We start from the raw sequence: 19,865 nt of genomic DNA on the forward strand, positions 1-19,865 counted from the left end.
TTTTTTTTTTTTTTTTAAAGTGAGCCGATGATGGAAGATTCATCATGATAAGGTGACTCTTGAGAAATAAGGACAAAGAAAGAGGTGCAGTACAGGCAGAAAGTGCACACAGTGCCTCATAACCCTGAGTCAGGCATCTCTGACTCGCACCACGCACACAAACACACACATGCACAGAAGACACAAAATACTTACCGTGCCCCCAACTATCCTACCCAGAGGATACCAGGCTCTTTCATCAAACCAGTTGAGAAACTCATAGAAGCCATTTGTGGTGAGGTGGTGAGTCGACCTGTAGTTGAACCTGAAACAATCAACCAGAGACAAGATAGTTAGACACAGTCCAGGACCTACGAGAGACAGCAACCGAACAGCTGCTTCTTATAAAATGCTTTTCTACTCTGCTCAAGCACTTAAAGCTCTTTATACAACATGCGGCATTCACACAAGCACTTTTTTGGACATTTAAGTGCCTTTAACGTTCACACTCTGATGAACGAATTTGAGAGCAAGTTGGATTTCATCATTTCGCCCAAAAGTATTTGACTGGAACAACCAGGGTTTAAACCACCAACCTTATAAATATAACATTTATTTATTGTAAATGCAATTTAAAAAAAAACGTAATGAATTGATTTAGAGTTGAATTATCATTTAACTACCAAGTCCAAATGGGGGGAGTAAACAAATCAACCTACTGACCATCAGCTAGCAAGAATAAGAATGAATACAGACAAAACTACAATTATTGATTCTGCTTATATGTCTAAGGGGGTGAAAGTTTTATGAACTTTAAATATGAATACTGTGTAAAAATAGAAATGCTGCCAACATGACTTTAATGACATTGTTTTACAGGGAAACTGCTGAGCTTGGAAGAATGATTTTGATAACCTGGATGCCTCTCAGTTTCTATCCCTTGCATTTTAACATAACTACCTCCCACTCACTCTCCATGTCATTTTACAATACAAAGCACCTCTTTATCTTTGCCAATTTCTAAACATTTCTCATTATTCCTGACATGAGGTTCAGTTCCAGTCACGACTAGCAGATCGCATAATCATCATTACCTTTGGAGCTCTTTGCAACGACTGACAAGATAAACAAGCACAGCACGGCTTCCCGTTAGTCTCCTAAATATATAAACCCTCCCCTGCAGGTCCACGTAGCACTCGCTGTGGATGACACTCGCCAGGGGTTCAGTTCAGTCACCTCTGGTTTCATATGACTCCCAATCTGCGTTGATTGGTTTATTTGTAATGATGTAAACAAGTAATTGACCACAGCCAAGAGACACCAGTCTAGACATGTATTCAGTACACACGTGTGGACACGTCCAACCCCTGTGACATGTTTTTTTCTGGGGTATCTAAAAAGAAATATAGCAATCTATAAATGGGACCTGTGTTTCTGTTTCATCAGGGAGTTAAATGTTTTATGAGCCACTGGCTTAAAGCATTTACACTGTGCATGTCCTCACTGCGTCTCTGAAAATATCTTCCATGTTTTTGTAAAGCAAATGGAGACCACAACTTTAACCTGAACATGTTTCCAAACCTTATGCAAGTGATTTAAAAACATCATTCGCCACAAGGCAGGTCAAGGCTTAAGGTAAGTAGAGGCTTGGAGAGTGGGCGATATTTAATGCACAGAGTGGATTATTTTTTTTAAAATCTACTAAAGAAAAACCTACATTGTTCCTTAGAGGGCACAACTTAGATGTAGGGTTCAGTCTTTTCCTACCATTTCTCAGCATTTCAGGTCTGAGAACGTCCCGACTTGCTCCTACTGCCCAAAACTTTGCAGTATGCTATAACAGACGTCTATGTGTAGGAAAAACTGGCCTTTATTTCAGCATTTAAACAGAGCCAGAACTCAAGAAGTGAGGTCAACAGCTTATTCAGTAATTTTAGCAAAAGTATGGTTGTGTGGCAAAATGCAATGGTCTTTTTCTTCGCCTTTGTGCCATCTCTTCATCAACTTTCTTCATATTCAGCTAGGCAGCTTTTGCGCAGTCTTGCTAACAGGCAGATGCTTTTTTCGTTTCCACAAGCAACAGTAGCTGTAGCTCTGTATTCGACCTATTAACAGTGTGTTGCTGAGAAACCATCGGCACAGGACATCATTACATGGAGCTGAGCACTGCATTTTTATCAAAGTCAGGTCAGATCCGTGCCTAGTTTTCCTGCAAACTGCCGGGTGTGACCGTATTTGTATCGGTCCCCAATGGTTTGGCTGCACCGTTAACACTCGTATGCAAAACCAATTACTGCTAATTGAAAGGGTTGTTGGGTAAACTGGCAGAAACTTGCCTCATCCACACCTTCACATACTACTGTGATCTCAGCTGACACCCGTAACAGATGCACAGCTTCATCGCAGTTTTTTCCCTCTCCACTCATGCTCATTTGCTAACATTTTCACTTTTACCTTCTTTTTCTTCCCCAGCCTTCTGCCTGCATGTTGTTTACAGACAGTGAGACTTTAGAGCAATTCAACTACAGCCCGGTCTATAATTAGATGGTTCAGGTAGACAGAGTGCTGCTATTGTACAAATCCTGCACGCAGCTCTTAGTTTCCAAGCTGAGACTACTCAGCAGTTAGTCTGCTTGTCCCCTGAGCCTCTCCAAAGTATTAGAGTGCTCAATACAAACTGTCCCTCCACGAAAAACAGAACTTGATGGAGGGATTGCAGCATATGGCTTGCTCAGCCCCCTTAGGAATGAGTTCTAGATTGAGGGTACGTGCGCAGGTTTTTATGCTCACTCTTGGAGGCTGATTGGAGAGAGGAAAAAAAAGCAATGAGAGAAAAGGAGCCTGTACATACAACAGAAGTCATCCATCGTGTGTCTGCTGCCCTGGTTCCTCCCTGGTCTGAGAAAATTCCTCTAACTTTCCTCTTACCATTACAGTCTGGGAAAGCCAGCAGTATCCTAAAGCTTTTCAGACAGCCAGTGGATGGGCTAAACACTCACTTCCCACACTCAACACTCTGGATGATGGGCTCTCAAAACCATTTCCAGCCAGGATGTCAGATGAAGCAGAATTCTGTCTCACCCGTGGGATATGGGCTCATTAAAACACAGAAAAACTTCTTTTTTTTTACTCCCCAGAAAAGGCACACTAGCCTTTCTAAATTCAGTCAAGGACATGAAACTAACTCCAGCTACTGTACCAAACAAAAGCTGGTGAATGAGTACCTTCTTTATTTTTGAAATCTTTCTATGCTAAAACTCCAGCTTGGTCCCATCCTATTCCAAATAATAACACCAACTAAAACTGGTATCAGAGACTTAAGAGCTCAACCGAGATTAAAAAAAAATCTGATCCCAGCCACACAGCACTACAGGCAGTGTGGGCTCTTGAACCCCAGAAGTTCACACTAAATGAGTCAACGGGGACTTTTAAAGTTCTACGGGGAAAAGTGTTTTTACACAATTGGGTTTTTTTCCCTGTATATCAAGGTTTTACATATTCAGAGTGTCATTCAGTAAATTATAGAGTGAGTTGTTGGGACTTCAATTTCTTGCTCCATGGCACTGATCAAGGTTTGCACCTTCAAAACTTAAACACTTCAGGGCTCTAAATTAAAGCAAGCAACCACACCGCAGTCTTAAAGGTCAGCCAAGCTGTTTGCATTTATGGGAACTAGACAACATTCTCAATTTTGAACAGGAGTGTAAAAGTAAAGGGGCGATAGGATGATCGAGTGAGCAGCATAAACCCAGCAGTAATTGATTGAGTTTTCTCATTTCCACATATTTCTTCTGTTTTCTTTTATCACCTGAGGTTTTGGGATGTCTGAACAGGCTGATCCTTGCTTAAAACATGCCTCCGTAAAATCTGTACTTCACAAAGTGAACCACAATACTGCAGATAAAGTCCTACTTATGTCAGGCCCTTCCCCATGCCTGGAAGATAAAGTAAAAAAGCAAATCTAAGATATATGACAGCACTATTGGCTGACCGAACTCTATTATTCACTCTTTGCTAATAGCTTTGGGGTGGGGTATACAGAGAATATATTCAGATGCCCATTTGTTCAAATCCACTGACAAAAACCAATGAGCTGTTTACTTCGCTGTTTTTCCACTTAAAGATATTACTCAAGTGGTATATGTATGAGAGATCCAGTACAACATCGAGCCTCAAATCCAGCACTACGCTTCCATTAGCAGCAGCCTTCTGGGTTAAATACGAACATCTCTTTTCCAGAGTAGAACAAACACTAATCACTCTCAGCCATTCATCATCAGATAATTAAGAGTTGGCTAGAAAAATTATAGTCTGTAAATAATTCAGAGCCAGCAGAAAGCTTTACTGCACTGAGATAAATCTACTTTACCACAGACAACATGTGGTCTCGCTCGGCCCCCGGGGAGCAAAAACTCAAGCAATGAATGAAAAACTATCGTTGGGACAGATTACCATGACAACACCTTCTGCAGGTCGCCTGGAAATTGCAGCAAAACGCTGTCTGCTTGTAATTTCACAGGAGTACCAAATGCATGGTCTGTACATGTATCCATTTATTAGTACAGTGTCTTAGAGTCTCCATTTGGACATTTTCTTGTCTTTTATAGGGATCCACTGATTGTGAGAGACCTGCCACTCAGTGCTCTGAAACAGTATCGTGGTGGTAGAAGTAAAACTTCCAGGAAGAAATGCCTTTTAAATCCTGCGAAGGGCACTCAGGTCTGATCTGAGAGATGGCTAATAGCTTGTGTTGTAGGCCGCCACCACCTGCTCAATGATCACCTCTGTTCATGTTCACAGTGGACACAAATGGCGTCTAACTGAACATGCACTTCTTGGGAAATTCACCCCCCGTCACTCTCTCAGGACCAACTCCAAGCTGAAAACTCCACGAGGGGTTCAATACCCGTTTTGAGAACTTAAGCAGCCTCTTAGATGAGAGGTGAGATGTAATCAGAACCAAAATAAGTAAGTCCAGCTCTCTTCATCTGAAGCACATGAGACTGACATGACAGATCATCTCCGGTGTGCTCATTGGCGAATGACTTCTGTTTGACAAGCTATTCAAAACAGGCCTTCATAAACCAGTGAGTGATGTCACAGCAGCTACTTCCAAGAGTGGATGCTGATCATTTTTAGCTTCCTTTTCTTTTTGTTCTTGTTTATTTCTCCTTCTGTCGCAGGGAAACGAAGCTCTTCAAGCCTACATTTTTCAGAATATAGGCAGCACAAATGTGATGTGACAACAGATAAATATTGGCACCGACATCAGTAAATGTCATTTCACTGTCAATATAACAGTATCGGTCAGAGCTGATTTCTGCAGCTGAATCAGAGCCATCATTTTAGGGCAGAGTGAAGTCAAATATAGAACTCTGCTTTATTATCTCAAAGAACAAGGCCTTTCTCCTCGCTGTGTGCGCTGAAAATTGGCCTGCTGCATCTTTAAACGCGGCAGGCAGCCAAAGTGCAGCCAAAGCGAGGGCAGCGTCCCCTTCTAATGACCCACGCCGCGAGGTTTTCCAAGGACAGGCGGCGCAGCGGCAGCCTCCACAGGCTGATCCTGCTTCCCGCTGCTTTCAGATGGTGTGTGGGGGAGCTCGACACAGGAGGACTGAAAAACACACAGCTCTGAGGAGATGACAGGAAGTGACATCAAAGAGATGAATGCGCAGCTGTACACTTCAATCTCACACACACACACACAGCAGATGATATACACACATAATAAAAAAAGGCATGCATGCAAAAATATTTACACAGAAAGGTCCCAGAAGGAATAGTGTTGTGGTGTTGACATGCCAAGTTAAGAGTGAAGGATCTGTACAAGGTGCATGAAGGAAACAAAGGCACCAATGTGTGTGTCCTCCATAAAAACATACAATAAACACTCCAAATACTGCATGCTGCCTTGTGTTGCTCTGAACTTGTTATAGTTCAGTTAAACCTTGTTTTGTTTTAACCAACAGCAAAGCAGCACTTAAAAGAGCAGCCTTGTTGTCATGTAAGCCAGCCTGAGTCTAGTTTTTCCGTTGTTTCACTGCTTCTGAATCAACTCGTTTTCAGCAGATGTGACCTGAGTATGTGTTTAAAATTAAGGTTCTGGTGGGACACTCAGCGAATGACACTTTCCAAACCATCCCTGGTTTCTCCAACCTGCACACTTCAGTCCCAGAGAAATGTTCAAATCGGCCACACTAAAGCAAATCCATTTGAGAGCGACAGCAGTACACCCCAAAATCTTATATGTATTCCCAAACCCTCGAGATTTAAATTGACAACAGAAATGAAATGGCTTCTGAAGTGCTGTCATGCATAAAATGCTCGCGGTACAGAGAGGCAGGCAGAGAGGTTTCTCCAGAAGTAACACAGCAGTTTCTACTGGGACTCTCTAATCCTTCACTTTGACTCTGCTTTAATCCAAATAAAGACACCATGCTTTCCTCTTTCCACCAAGTCTTAAAAATCAGCTTACTACACAGAGCAGGAAGTGACTGGTCTAGTTAGAAATGGGGAAATTTACTGAAAAACAACTTCTAAAGTTCAAAACACAGGAAATGAGTATGCATGTCCGTAACTGCGATTGTTCAAATGATTCCATATTACAGTGACTGATGTTATTACAGTGTTACGGCTCCAAGACCATCATGTGTGCGTTGCAGGAGTTGTTTGGCTGCACACTCAAGAGATGACCGGAGATTCAGAACACCTGGCGAGTGTTCTGCCAGGTTATTTAAGACCCCGTCTCTTTAGGCCTTCACAGTGGTGGTGTTTGTGCCATGCCCGCATCACTATTTGGGTAGTCTTAGTTTGATTCATTTTGCACCCAGATCATGTCTTGTACGGCTGCCAGCAGATCCACACAGCACGTTACTGATGTAACGGGTTGGAATTTTCTCCATGACCCAGCTCAGATTGACTCCTTGTTTTCAAATATTTATCTATTGCTATTACACGCTGGGGTGTCTTACAGCATGACTATTATGTCATTTCTTCCTCGTCTTCTTCTCTTTTACTGGCAGTTGGCAACCCATTAATTGTAGCAGGTAGTTGTACTGCCCTCTAGTATAGGAGAATGTAATTGTTCTGCCCGTTATTCACACCAGTCGCTTAGAGTACTAATCAGGTGGCACCAGATAATCTTCCACGGCACACCTGAGTGGTTGGGGAACACTGAGCTATGCCAACTTTTGTGTACAGCCTGTATGAAACACTTGACCTGCACTAGTCTGCTAATGTTACTCTAACTGCTGGTAGAGTCGACTCATGCTGCAAAGTAAAGTGCGATTTCATTTTCCACTTTTTCCCAAAAACATATTTTAAAAGATTCGAGATATTTTTCCTTGAAAACTTGTTAATAATAAAGCCACCCTCAAAACTCTTTAGACTAACAGGGAGACAGTGAAGTGTCACAGTAAATGCACTGGATTTGACATAAAAAGCTTTAAAGCCCACAACAGCAGGTGATTTGCTAAACTAACAATGACTAAGTTAACAGACTGTTGCAGTCACTGCTCACACAACACGTGCAGGAATGCAAAAGAACCACCAACAGCAGCTTCAGCAGTCAATGAAAACTGAGTAATACCCATCACCAGGTTATCTGCACAGAGCTTCATATCAACCCAAAATATTAACACTTTTCCAAGAGCAAGTCTGGACTCCTGCAAGTTAACTACCAGAACGTGGACTCAGGTTGTGAGAAAGGGAGAGGCAGCCACAGTTTCAAAAAAGCTGAAGTGGAGGCTCAGGTCAGAAGGGCAGCGGGAGAAACCATATCAAGCTCCGTACCGTGCTGATGGGTACTCGGCACAAGCACTGACATGAGTGGGCAGAGGGTCAGAGGCCCCTGCAGTAAAAAGTATAAGAGCACATTCTCTCCACCTATCAAGCCCGTGCTTGTGTTTGTGTATGAGGTCAGACTTCTGTGAATGCTTGATGAGATGGGCGCAGCCAACATGAAAGAAACGGAGCTCTGTTCCCTTGCCTCTCCTTATGTTCATAAACTGCAAACAATCCTTTAAATCATTCATCCTCACCAAACTCCACTGGCCCCATTTTAAGTAAAACCTAATTTCACAGTCCATGAAGACAAGACAGGTGTGTGTGTGTGTGTGTGTGTGTGTGTGTGTGTGTGTGTGTGTGTGTGTGTGTGTGTGTGTCTTATTCTCTTTTTAAACTGTTGCATTGTTCCGAGTCTTGGCTGAGAAGTGATCTACCAGGGAAGAGGGAGAGGAGGAGACAGAGGGAGGAGAAGATGAGCAGAAACAGGAAACAGGAGGATGGGACATTAGTTCAAATGAATGTAGAGAGGAGCAGGAGGAGTGCGGAGGAAAGATCCGAGCCAGGCAAGAGGGGAAGACAAGGATAGGAGTATGAACAGGCTAACTTTTTTTTTTCCATCAAATTTTAAATATGCTCCAAATGAACAATTGATAATTCATTCATTACTGATTAATGTGGCAATTATTTTTTCATTTATTTTTGTGAGGAAAATAACAAAAAGAGGCCATCAGGATTACCCACAGCTCAGCATTATAATGAATGTAAATTAATGACCAAAAATGCTGGTAATTAGTTTTCTATTAGCCAAGTCATTCATCAGCACGTTTAAGCCTTAAGAGAGTTTGCATCGTGCAACAGTATTCCAGCCCCTGGAAAAACAGACTTTGAGGCGTTACACTGGCAGGGAGGGATTTATGGTCCCACATGTGCCTGGTCACATACACGATTCCAGTCAGAAGTGAGAGAGGGGTTTTCACCCACCCCAGATGCACTCCAGTGGAGTCCTTCATGATCCTGAATGATGCATGAAAAGCACAGACAGAGGTGGACACTTCACTTCAGCTCTTTGCATGTTAGAACTTCACTCTCTTCTGCGGCTGGCTAACAGACCAAAAACGGCACAAGCAAGGAATGGCCCACACACCAGTTGTAGTACATACTTTGTACACTGCCTCCATCTGACAACAGATCTCACTGCAGGCAGACGGGCAGTTCCTGGAGTGGACAGCGAACGCCACTTCTGCTCAGAATAAACCCCATATTACAGAGGCTTCCACTTTAAGTGGCCTGTGTGTGTGAGTGAAAGCGAAAGAGACATAGGTCCCCTGTTAAAGTTAGCAATCACTGTGTGAGAGGGTGTGTGTGTAGTGTGTGCATATATGCATGTTTGTCAGAGAGAGAAAAAGAGAGAGAGAACCAGCTGCAGACAGTGTAAGTGCGTACCAACATCAGTGATCAAAAAAAAAAAAAAAAACACAGCATTTTTGAACTTCTTAGGATCTGTTAAACCTCTGCAAAAAACTCTTTAGGCACACAAAACATACCAAACTAACTGAAATAAGCAGGTTGAGAGAGACTTCTCTTTTTATTTATAAAGACAAAAAACAAAAACCATCATTTAAAGTAAAGTTTAAGTTAAGCTAATAAAGGTGGACTTGAGCAGAAACGCATATGGTGCTTGACTCTTTATTTCAACGGTTGTACATGGGAGGAACTAATTTTATACCATCACTGTAGTGAACCACTGGATATCCATGTTGCACAGGAAGAACAGCCGCCATCCTGATAAAACTGATAATTGTCCTTTATTGTCTCCTTTAATGTGTTTTGTGATGCCTGGCAGCAGCGCACTCTGATTGGGTGTTTGGTCCAAAACAACGTTCAGGTGGGTGGTTACACCCTCAGAGTTTCTGAGTACTGGAAGGCAATCAGTGCTACCAGCTTCACCCATCACCAGTTTCAATAAACCAGTGTGTGCTGAAAGAAACTGGAAAGCTGAAAACACAGAGCTCTACCAGTCTGTGTGGATAGTACAGTATGGACTTTTGATTTTCACCTTTTCTTCTGAATCCACCTGTAATGTGGACTACAATAACTAAAAGCCCCTCCAAAAAAAAAACCACTAGCAAGTAAGAAAACTGGGAAACTGAAGAAAAAAAAAAGGATCATTGATCTCTTAATGTTTGGTTGGTTGAGCAGGCATGGAGTGTGGAAGTCAGAGGCTAAGAGGAAAAACAAATATGGTGGTTTGAACGCCAAGAGGAGAGGGACCTTGCACAAAAGCATAATCAGATAATAATAATAAATGTTATTTATGAGCGCCTTTCAAGTCACCCAAGGACACTTTACAATAGGATAAAACACTTAGTAAAACAATGGCAGAATAAGAACAATAAAACAAAAGCACAAGATAAAATTAACAAACAGTGGATTCACAGTGAATATGCAGATTTGAACAGATGAGCTTTGAGTTGGGATTTAAACTGTGGGAGAGAACCAGTGTTTCTTATTTCTGGGAGCAGAGCAGCTGAAAGCTCTGCTTCCCATGGTGGTGAGGCGGAAGGAAGCAAGCTGGATAGAAGAAGAAGATCGAAGTGAACGGGCAGAACAAGTGGTGGTTAACAGATCAGAAAGGTAAGGAGGAGCGAGGTTATGAAGGTGAGCAGAAGAAGTTTGAATATTATCGGGAATTTCACAGGGAGCCAGTGAAGTTCCTGAAGAACAGGGGTGATGTGCTGGTAGGAAGGGTTCTGGTGATAATGCGAGCAGCAGAGTTCTGAACCAGTTGAAGCTTATGGAGGGATTTTTGGGGGAGACCATACAGAAGAGAATTGCAGTAGTCAATACGGGAGGTAACAAGACTATGGACAAAAATGGACGTAGACTGGGTGGAAAGAGAAGGAAGTAATCTGTTAATGTTACGTAGATGGAAGTAGGCAGAACGGGTGAGATTATTGATGTGAGATTTATAGGAAAGTGAACTGTCTAGGATGACACCAAGGCTCTTAACCCGAGTGCAAATTACCGTAGGAAATGGTGACCCTCATTCATTGTCTAAATCACCTTCAACAGGCGTGGGGAGGCGGCAGCTGCGGCCGGAGATGGCTCTTTATCATATGGCCAGAAACAGAAGCAAATTCGATGCATGATATTTTACCCCCGGGCCAGATCTAATAAAAACTTGCTTTAGCCAGGAAAGTACGATCATCGGTTATCTGATAGCTCGAGCCAAATACTACAGCTTCAAGCTGAGGAGGTGCTTTAGGGCTACAGCCACACTAATGAGTTTTCATAATAATAACAACAATAATAATAGCTTATTTTCAAGGCTAACAGCAGAAATCAAGAGCCCATAGCTCACCAAATTTTTCCACCACTGGAAGCACATTAGCTTGTGGCCGCCTGAGGCTGGGTTTATGAATCCTCCTGGTGTCAAAACAGGGATCTTTCACATGTAAGGCAAATACACTGACCCCTAAACCAGAGAGACATTGTGTATGCTGATGCAACTGCATTTATTTCAAAACTGCATATATCATGAGAATTGGCACCGTTACTGAGGCCTTGAAACAGACTTGAGCCAATCGAGTGAGACGAGACGTTGTGCTTTTTGTTTTATTGTGAATCCCACACCATGGCCTCTTATTCTATTATGCTGCTTTTTTCTCCTCCTTTCTTCTTTTTGTTTGTGATGTTTATTTACTTATTTGTAAAAATAAATAAATAAAATAAAATTACATGTACGATGTCATAACTTTAATATAAATATCTGGGGGTATCCGAGAATACGCCGCAAACAAATGTGTTAGGGCTACAAACTGTGCTAAGGATGGAGCATGTTGCCAGCACTAATTATGAAGCAGTGACGGAAGAAATCACCGACTCCACAGACAGATGGGGGTCTCCACCTGTTTCAGTAATTGGTAGAATCAAAGCTACTTTAACTTGTTGAAACAGCCTCTGCCACCTACAACAGATTTGTTCTTGGAAATCATGAAACTGTGTGGGAGTCATATGAAAAATATTTTAAAAAGTCAGGCTTTTGTCTTTTGACTTGGCACTCATGGAATCATGTGGGAAAATTACATTTTCTAATGTCTTCATACCCACACAGAGTGGGGAAAAATGAAAAAGCAGACTGGTAATTCTTGTACACAAGCTAAAACTTTGTGTTAACGCTGCTCTGGAATTGTCCAAGTGCCATGAAGGAGATTTTTGGGAAAGCTGCTCACCAGGTTTCATTTTTAAGAGATGACGTTTTAGCCTGTATATGCATTAATATCATTTCTGGAAGTGGAGACGAGGCGCACATGTCTGCTCACTGACTCTGTTATCACTCTTTACATGAACCCATTCTTGGTAGATGGCTACCACTGGTTTATTCATCTTTGCTAACTAATTACAGGTGTTTTACCTCATCACTGGTATTTCCTGTCTAATAGCATTTACTAAACTATGCCATCAAACTTGTGCTTCCTGTACATGTAAATGGCAAAGTCAAAAGTGTTTTCAGCCATTCTTATGTTCAGATACTATATATAATAATGAAAATATATTTGAATGCCGTCTGGGAAAACCCCTCAACACTAGCAGAGAGGCAGAGTTTGTTACTGCAGGTTAACTTAAGCTCCAACTGTTTTAATTTAAATGACTTGTGTTATTGCCACTGTGTTCATATTCTCCATTTTCTGACTGAAATCAAGCACACACAAAAAATCTGACTCAGAAAAGCCATTTGAGTCAGTAGCCTATTTCATGGTCTAATTCTCTGCACTTGGAGTCCATTTCAGAAAGTGATGAGAGAAAAAAGAAAGCTTTTTAAAAAGGACTGCGATCACTGTTCCCTTCATCTCATCATGTAGTCTGATTCCTTACATCAATCTCTACTGATCGTCTGCGTCACAGCTGTCACTTCCTGGAGAAAAGCACAAAATCTAGTTGAATGTGGATCTTCCACCTTATTTAAGAGACGTCGGTCTGCATCCGTCCAGTAAACCAGAGGAGCTGCACTATGAACACGCTCAGGATATTGTTTGCACTTAACCAATTGTTAGCATTACGATACGCGGTCACAGGTGGTTATTAGATAAGTAGGTAATCCAGGGTTTCCAAATTTACCCACAAGTGCATTTACATGAAGTTTGTGTTACACTACATAACCGTCCCAGAACAAATGAGAGCATGCAGAAAGCTCTGGAGATTATCTAGTAGCCCCAGCTAGATTATTTATCCAGATATTATCCATTAACAATTTTTTTTTTATATATTTATCATTTTTGGAGATTCTGAAAACTATAAAAATCTAAAAGCAAGGAAACAACAAATGTTAAAACATATTTTAACCAGGAAGTTGGCTTACTTTCAACTTTTACGCTGCGTAAGGATTCAGAAAGGCTGTTTTAGGAACACTTGGATATCGCTATGCTAGGGCTTAAACGAGGGCATTTCCTGCAGCCAACCAGGAGAAAGACAGAAATAAAGCTGCTCATAATGATCTTGATCTTTTGATGCTCATCAGGGAAAGAAAGTCTTTAGATGTCCTCTTAAAAACTACATGATCTTATTGTCTGCACACCTTGCTTCAGAGGATATTACTGTTACTATTTTCCAGAGAAATGATTGATGACTTGATCAGTAGACAGTGATTGAATATATGAAGTTCCCTCACTCAGCCACTAATCCCGCTTCCTAGTCCGAGTTTAGGGTCACGAACGAGTGATGACAAAACAGTTTCCTTTAACTTGGACTGCAATTGTCAGTTTTTGCCCTTTAAAAAATAAGCTACAAGTCACAGCTCTGACGTGCATAGGAAGATTAAACAAAAAAATAATCCCCAGTTCATTCATTTAGCATTTCACAGCCACTGGTTCAACCTGGTCTAAAAATTCTTAAAACAGAACAGCAATGAAACAAATGCTCAACACATCTTCAACATAGGCCTCCTCTACAACACAACCTACAGATACATCATGATGCAGTTACTTTCAGGTTTAAATGGGTCATTCTTTCAGTCTCATTAATTGGTCTTTTCTATTTTTCCTTTATCTTCATCATTATGAATCATGTGCAACAAAATCAGGCTATTGTTAATGTATGATTTGGGGTGGAGGACGATTCATCACCAGTTCACTTTAATTATTATGTGTTCATCTTTAACTCGTATGACACGAAAGAAAACAGCCGGGATAACTAATGCATCGTCGGTAACACCGATGAAAACAAAGGAGGACTTCCTGTACACCGAAGAGTGGATTAGTAAAACTGGCCGCTCTCTCAGTACTACCATTATCACTTAAATACAAACAGTCTAAAAGCTAAAATAAATAAATAAAAGCTTAATCCAGCGCTTTATAAATGTTGCAGCGTTTTCACCAGTGGATTACAGCCTGGCAGCCTGCCCAGTTTAATTTAACACCTCCCCGTGTCCAACCATCAGGAGACTGATTCTGATTCAAAATTACATTTAAGCTACAGCTATTTAGTTAGCTAACATACCTTATTGACCAAGCTTTTTGTTTTTTTAATCAAAAAGAAAGAACCACTTATGTACACTGATTACAGTGAGCGTCGATCTCTCAACGCCAGGCAGAAAAATGAAGCTAAAGGTTATTCAGGGTCCTTTGCCACCGTTTTGTCAAATAAACACAGAGGTTTCAACGAAACTGGTCTGTGAGCATAAATCCAGTGGGAGTTTTTCATGTGAGGGAAAATAACATTTCTATAGAAAAGTTTGAGAAGGAGGCCCAACGTGTAAAGGTTTAGACCCAGATTGCTTTTGGTGCAGTGAAGCTGAACTAGTCTCCATTTCCAGAACAGAAAAGCATCCTAAATCCTATGAAAGAGGACGGCACAATGTGTGATCTGATAAGCAGACTAACAAAGCTGTGGCTTCCTTTCCATGTCTTTACTCTCCTCAATGTGCAGTTGCTCATCTTCAAGGACTTCAGCATGTGCGGCTGACTATAACTTTAAAGAGCCGAGGAGAAAACATTTTTCATAGGAATCAGTAAGACTGGGAGAAAACAGCCGAGTAATACTTCTTCAAAAACAGGTGATATGACACAAAATGACGCCAAGTTTAAGTTAACAGGCCCTTGAAGAAAGTAAGTTGGCGAGAGCAACAGATTAGCCTCCCAGAAGAGCATTCTTTGCAGATTGCTTTGACTTTGAGACCCAACAACACCCTGAAAGCACCTCTCTCCTGGACAAGGAGTCTATCAAATATGTATAAAGTGAATGTGCATTTCTGGAGTTTTGAAGCAGGCTGTAGAGCCCGCTGCAGTAGCAGCGAGGAGGTGGGTGCTCAAACTGACCTGTGCAACTTGTACTGTGTTTGAAACATGAATTCAGTACATATGAGCACAAATGCAAATCCACTATGGCAAAATTTCTGTAATTATGATGAAAGCCGAGTTCACAGGTTGGTTGGAGCTCTTGTTTTTAGCGGTGCTGGTTGGTCAGCGTGAAGCACAAACAGCCCAATGCCATCGTTCAGCCCATTGCAGTCCTGATGATTATTTAATGAGTTGCTGCTTTGCCTTTCCAACCAGCTGCTCAGCACTTCAGGAACAGATCGGAGGAGACGAAACAGAGCAGCGCACTCTCTTCACTGCACGCAGGGAGCAGTTATTCACACCGTCATAAGACGATCAGCCACACCCTGCAAATCAGCCAGTGCACATCTACCAGCTCACCTCAGCTTGTCTTTTCTCAGAGTCTATAAACCAATAATTCCAGGACTCGCTGCTAGCACAGGTTGGGGCTTTGACACATTCACTGCAGCTCAGACGTTTTCAGGAAATCACTGGTCAGAGGTGCATATGGGAATGCAAATTCCTGTACTTGTCAGCTCCCTGGTAAAAATTCAGCTGTGCAAATAATACAGCTAATATTCTTTACGTTTACTACTGGAAAGTAAAGCAGGTAGTTCCCTCATGTGCAAAAGGATCTGGCTTGTGGCTCGATCGTGGCTCAAGAGTTGGCTGTTCGTCTTGTAATCGGAAGGTTGCCGATTCGAGCCCCGACTTGGACAGTCTCGGTCGTTGTGTCCTTGGGCAAGACACTTCACCCGTTGCCTACTGGTGGTGGTCAGAGGGCCCGGTGGCGCCAGTGTCCGGCAGCCTCGCCTCTGTCAGTGCACCCCAGGGCGGCTGGGGCTACAATGTAGCTTGCCATCACCAGTGTGTGAATGTGTGGATGACTGAATGTGTAAAGCGCTTTGGGGTCCTTAAGAACTAGTAAAGCACTATACAAATATAGGCCATTTACCATGATGTGGCCATTTCATCTTGTGGGCAGTGTACAGAAAATATCCCCTCTAGACTGTAGTACTACTGTAGTAGTAGTACTACTGCCAATTTACAATACTATATCAGTGTAATGGTGCTTAAGGCATATGGAGTTATTCTGAGAGCCAGGGTTTGAACATACTCACGGGCTAGAGTCCAGCTACAACATCACGAGTTGCTTTCTAAAGCATTTCAAGCTCGTTATTCGCATTGACTAAAGTAGCTTTATGTGATTCCCAGTTCAAAATAATCATTAAGCATTTCATACTGAACCTATGAACGAACTCAAAGGTTTCACAGAATCTGAAACAAGACTAAAAGCAAACAGCAGCTATCAGGGACAAATACCATTATCTCTTGCTTGTCATATCCAGTTTTAAAACATTCATGACATCATAAAATTAATGAATACATTTTTACCTAATTTTATGATGTCATGAATGTTTTAAAATGTTTTAAAAACAAATTAAACATAAAAAATCTTAATGAATACATTTTTACCTAAGATTTTTTATGTTTGTCTAATTTGTCGTTCATGTATCTTGATTGATAAGGAAAAATGTATGCAATCTTTCACTCCAATAAGCCAACACTGCTTCCAGTCCAGAGGACACACTAATTACTCATTGGCTAAGCTACACACACTGATCGAGCACATAGTGTAGATCAGGGACATCAAACTCAAGGAGGTTTTGAAAGGACCGATTCTGGCCCCTTGTGGTTTGACACTCCTGGCATATATGGGTACAATCACACCAGTAGTTTCCTTATCAATACCTTAAAGAAACAAGCATCTAATAATTCCAGTCTAAACTGATAAAATGAACATTAACCTACCCCCTGCATAAAGCTTAATCAATCATATTCAGTGGTCCATTCGTCCTCTAGAGCACAGAGATGTCTGTGAGTACTGCCCACACTGCCAAGTTCTGCAAAGTTCACCAGCTTTATTCACTTCATTAAAGAGTCAAAACAGAGTGCTGCTGCTGACTAAAGTCTCCAGCTGGTATAGTACACGCGACCACGGCTGGCAGGAGACAAACTGACCAGCCACTGTGAAAATTGACCTCCATTTAGCTGGTGGCTCGGTGCCATTACTCACGTTGCATGTCAGGGAAAGTTATTAAGTGTTTAGTACCCAGTGTGGATGCACAAGCTGCATGGGGAGAGGATGGCGAGGCAAGAGCTGACATTTCACGAAATTCAATTTAAGATTCCCTGGTGTAAATATGTATTGGTTTTACATACAAAGCTTCAAGTTTACTCCAAGGAAATCTGGCTGTAAAGCCACTTTCTGAGCAGTCATTCCCCAACTTACACACAGCCACATTTCCCTACAAATGTTAGGCATTAGCTTTACAAATCCAAGTTGGATACCAAAATCATGCTGGCTATTTTGCGACGCATAAAACGTGATGCATGTCAAGATCGTTCCTGTCAAATCTGCTCCTCTGGCAGCAAACGGGCTTTGAAGTGTTTGAAGTGTCTGCTGTGGTCTTTCATATTCTGCACTGTGTGATGAATTCATTTCCTTTCATATCAGTGCAGCCTTGGCCTGAGGCCTGCACTTTTGTGACTGCTGCACGTCAGCCTCTCTGAAATACCTCCATAAAAATCACGAAGCGCATTAAGAACACGGAGAAGACGGTACAGCAGGTCGTCGTGTGTGCTAACGCATCCTATAAAACCAGCGGTTGCGGCTGTGCTTGTACTTGACTGCATTCGCCCAAAGGATCCAAACCAGCATGAACCTGTATGAGAAAACATATTTGAACTGATGCACGGGACGGCTGGCTAGTCTTGGTCTGTTGTGTACTATATTACTGATGCAGGGAACTCCCACTGAGACCAGAAGTCTCTCAAGCCAGACTCGAGACTTTCATTGGTCGCTGTGTGTGTCGTATCATTTTCTTCCCCATCTACATTCTGCATTTCACCAATCCTCTACAGGGGTTGGCATTCCTGTTGTTGCAGTGTATTGTTTGTCTCATTTGATATTCTAGTCAATCACAGGGCTGCTTCATTATGGGAAAAACTAATCCCATGATTATGTTGCTCAAATAGTTTATTACCTTACATAATTATTCACTAAAGTGCATTCAATATTTAAAAAAAAAACATTTTTAAAAAATAGAGTAATATTTATAAGGGATTTCAGCAAGGGAGTGAGTACTATGTGTTTTTGACCGTAAGCCTGTCGATCTGCAGCGGTTTCTAAGGTCAGTAGGGCATTGAGGCCGCTGAAACATACTGGTTTGACTTGAATAGTGTGTTTAAAGATTAAAAAGTTCGGCACATCAGTGAAAGTCTGGTGGAAAAATCACCATTTTTTATAAATAATATGCCTTTTGTTTAAGGTTTGCTGAGCCCATAGAAATCCCAGAGCATAAGCACACTGCTCACCCACTCATTCCCTTGGCCTAAATTCTGACTCTGCTACACTGTCTTCATTCAGACTGAGGTCAAATTCCTAATAATAAATGGCACAGAGCTGCAGCAGTGGAAGCGGCTGCTGTGTGAATACTCATTTTAATAGCAGCCGGTGATAATAATACAAGGTTGCTATGTGACAGGCTTGCCATCACAGTAATCAAAGTGCAAGCAAAGCATAATGATTCCCATTATGGATCACAATAGAACATTCAGCCCAGTGTGGCCCCACAGGTCTGACCGAGGAGAAGTGATGCAAATACATTTAAAGTAACTGAAGCAATTGCAGTTTGTCATTGTGAGGCCTGGAGCGTTGTTTCCTAAATTAGAGGTCACAGGTCTGTCTATGGTGGGTGGCTGCCCACATGATGAAGGAGGCAATATGTTTCCCTGAGTCTGGTTTCTGGGGCAAGGCTGTCCTATTTGTCATTTGGCTCTCAGGCTCAAAAAGAAATTCGCAGCCAGCTCCTGACAAAGCTTCTCCCTCGACATGGGCTCGCTTTTTACAAGAGTTAAAAAGCTGCTAAATTGCTGGAGGAAAGATAGGAGCTCAGAATTTTTTTCTAGACTACAGTCAAGTAGTGTTGCCAAAGACCGAGCTAAAGTCATTCAAATATGAATTTCTGCATTTCTTTATACGCACCATCAATGCAATCATGCTGTGAAGTCAGCATGCGGTAGGATCACCTCTGGGGCACATGTGAGCCAACATGTTATGGAATTTGTTTACACCATTTCCCCTGATTAGGGCTGGGCAATTAATAGAAAATTAATAAAAACGGATAGATCCTCCAATCAAAATAATCTACCTGTGGCTTTAGTAAAAGGCAACACTGAACAAAAAGATGTCAAGCAAGGAGAAACTGCTTCCAATGCCACTTACAGTTTTGGTAAAATGAAGTATCCCAGCTATAAAAGCTGCGCTTATTTACAGAACAACCCGACATTGAGCTGAGCTCAGAGGAAAAGAACTAGTCTAGACCTAGTCTAGCTTTATAAGATACACAGTTCAAAATAATCCTCGTTTTACAGTGAGCTTTGGTGCAGCCCCGCAGTTCAACTTCTGAAATGAAAAGAACCATTTTAGCTGCCGTCTCAGGCCCCACGAGTACACTTTCGTCTGATCGGTTGCCCTTTGGTAGCCTTCTGCAAACAGAAATCCAAATCCACGTATTTGAATATGCAGATAGCATGAACATGTCCAGCAACACAGACTGCTACGAGAGGGAAACAATTCCGTCATTAGGTACTTATTGTGGGACACTGGAGCTAGCATTTCAAAAAGCCTGAACGTTTGGCTTTCAGGTTATTACTTGCACGAATACTGATCTCATTATTGAAAACGTGTGTGTGTGTGTGTGTGTGTGTGTGTGTGTGTGTGTG

General features: G+C 41.8%; 1 protein-coding gene across 1 annotated transcript in view; it reads right to left on the bottom strand.

Annotated features, from left to right (window-relative positions):
* Positions 1–19,865, bottom strand: part of LOC102205272 (dolichyl-diphosphooligosaccharide--protein glycosyltransferase subunit STT3B-like) — a 72,996-nt gene that overhangs the window by 33,330 nt on the left and 19,801 nt on the right. Inside the window, exon 2 of the mRNA XM_005742956.2 lies at positions 196–304. Coding sequence (XP_005743013.1) covers positions 196–304 — 109 coding nt within the window. The remainder of the gene's footprint in view (positions 1–195; positions 305–19,865) is intronic.

This window comes from Pundamilia nyererei, unplaced genomic scaffold (assembly GCF_000239375.1).
Source record: "Pundamilia nyererei isolate P.nyererei 1_Seehausen unplaced genomic scaffold, PunNye1.0 scaffold00125, whole genome shotgun sequence".
Taxonomy (NCBI): domain Eukaryota; kingdom Metazoa; phylum Chordata; class Actinopteri; order Cichliformes; family Cichlidae; genus Pundamilia; species Pundamilia nyererei.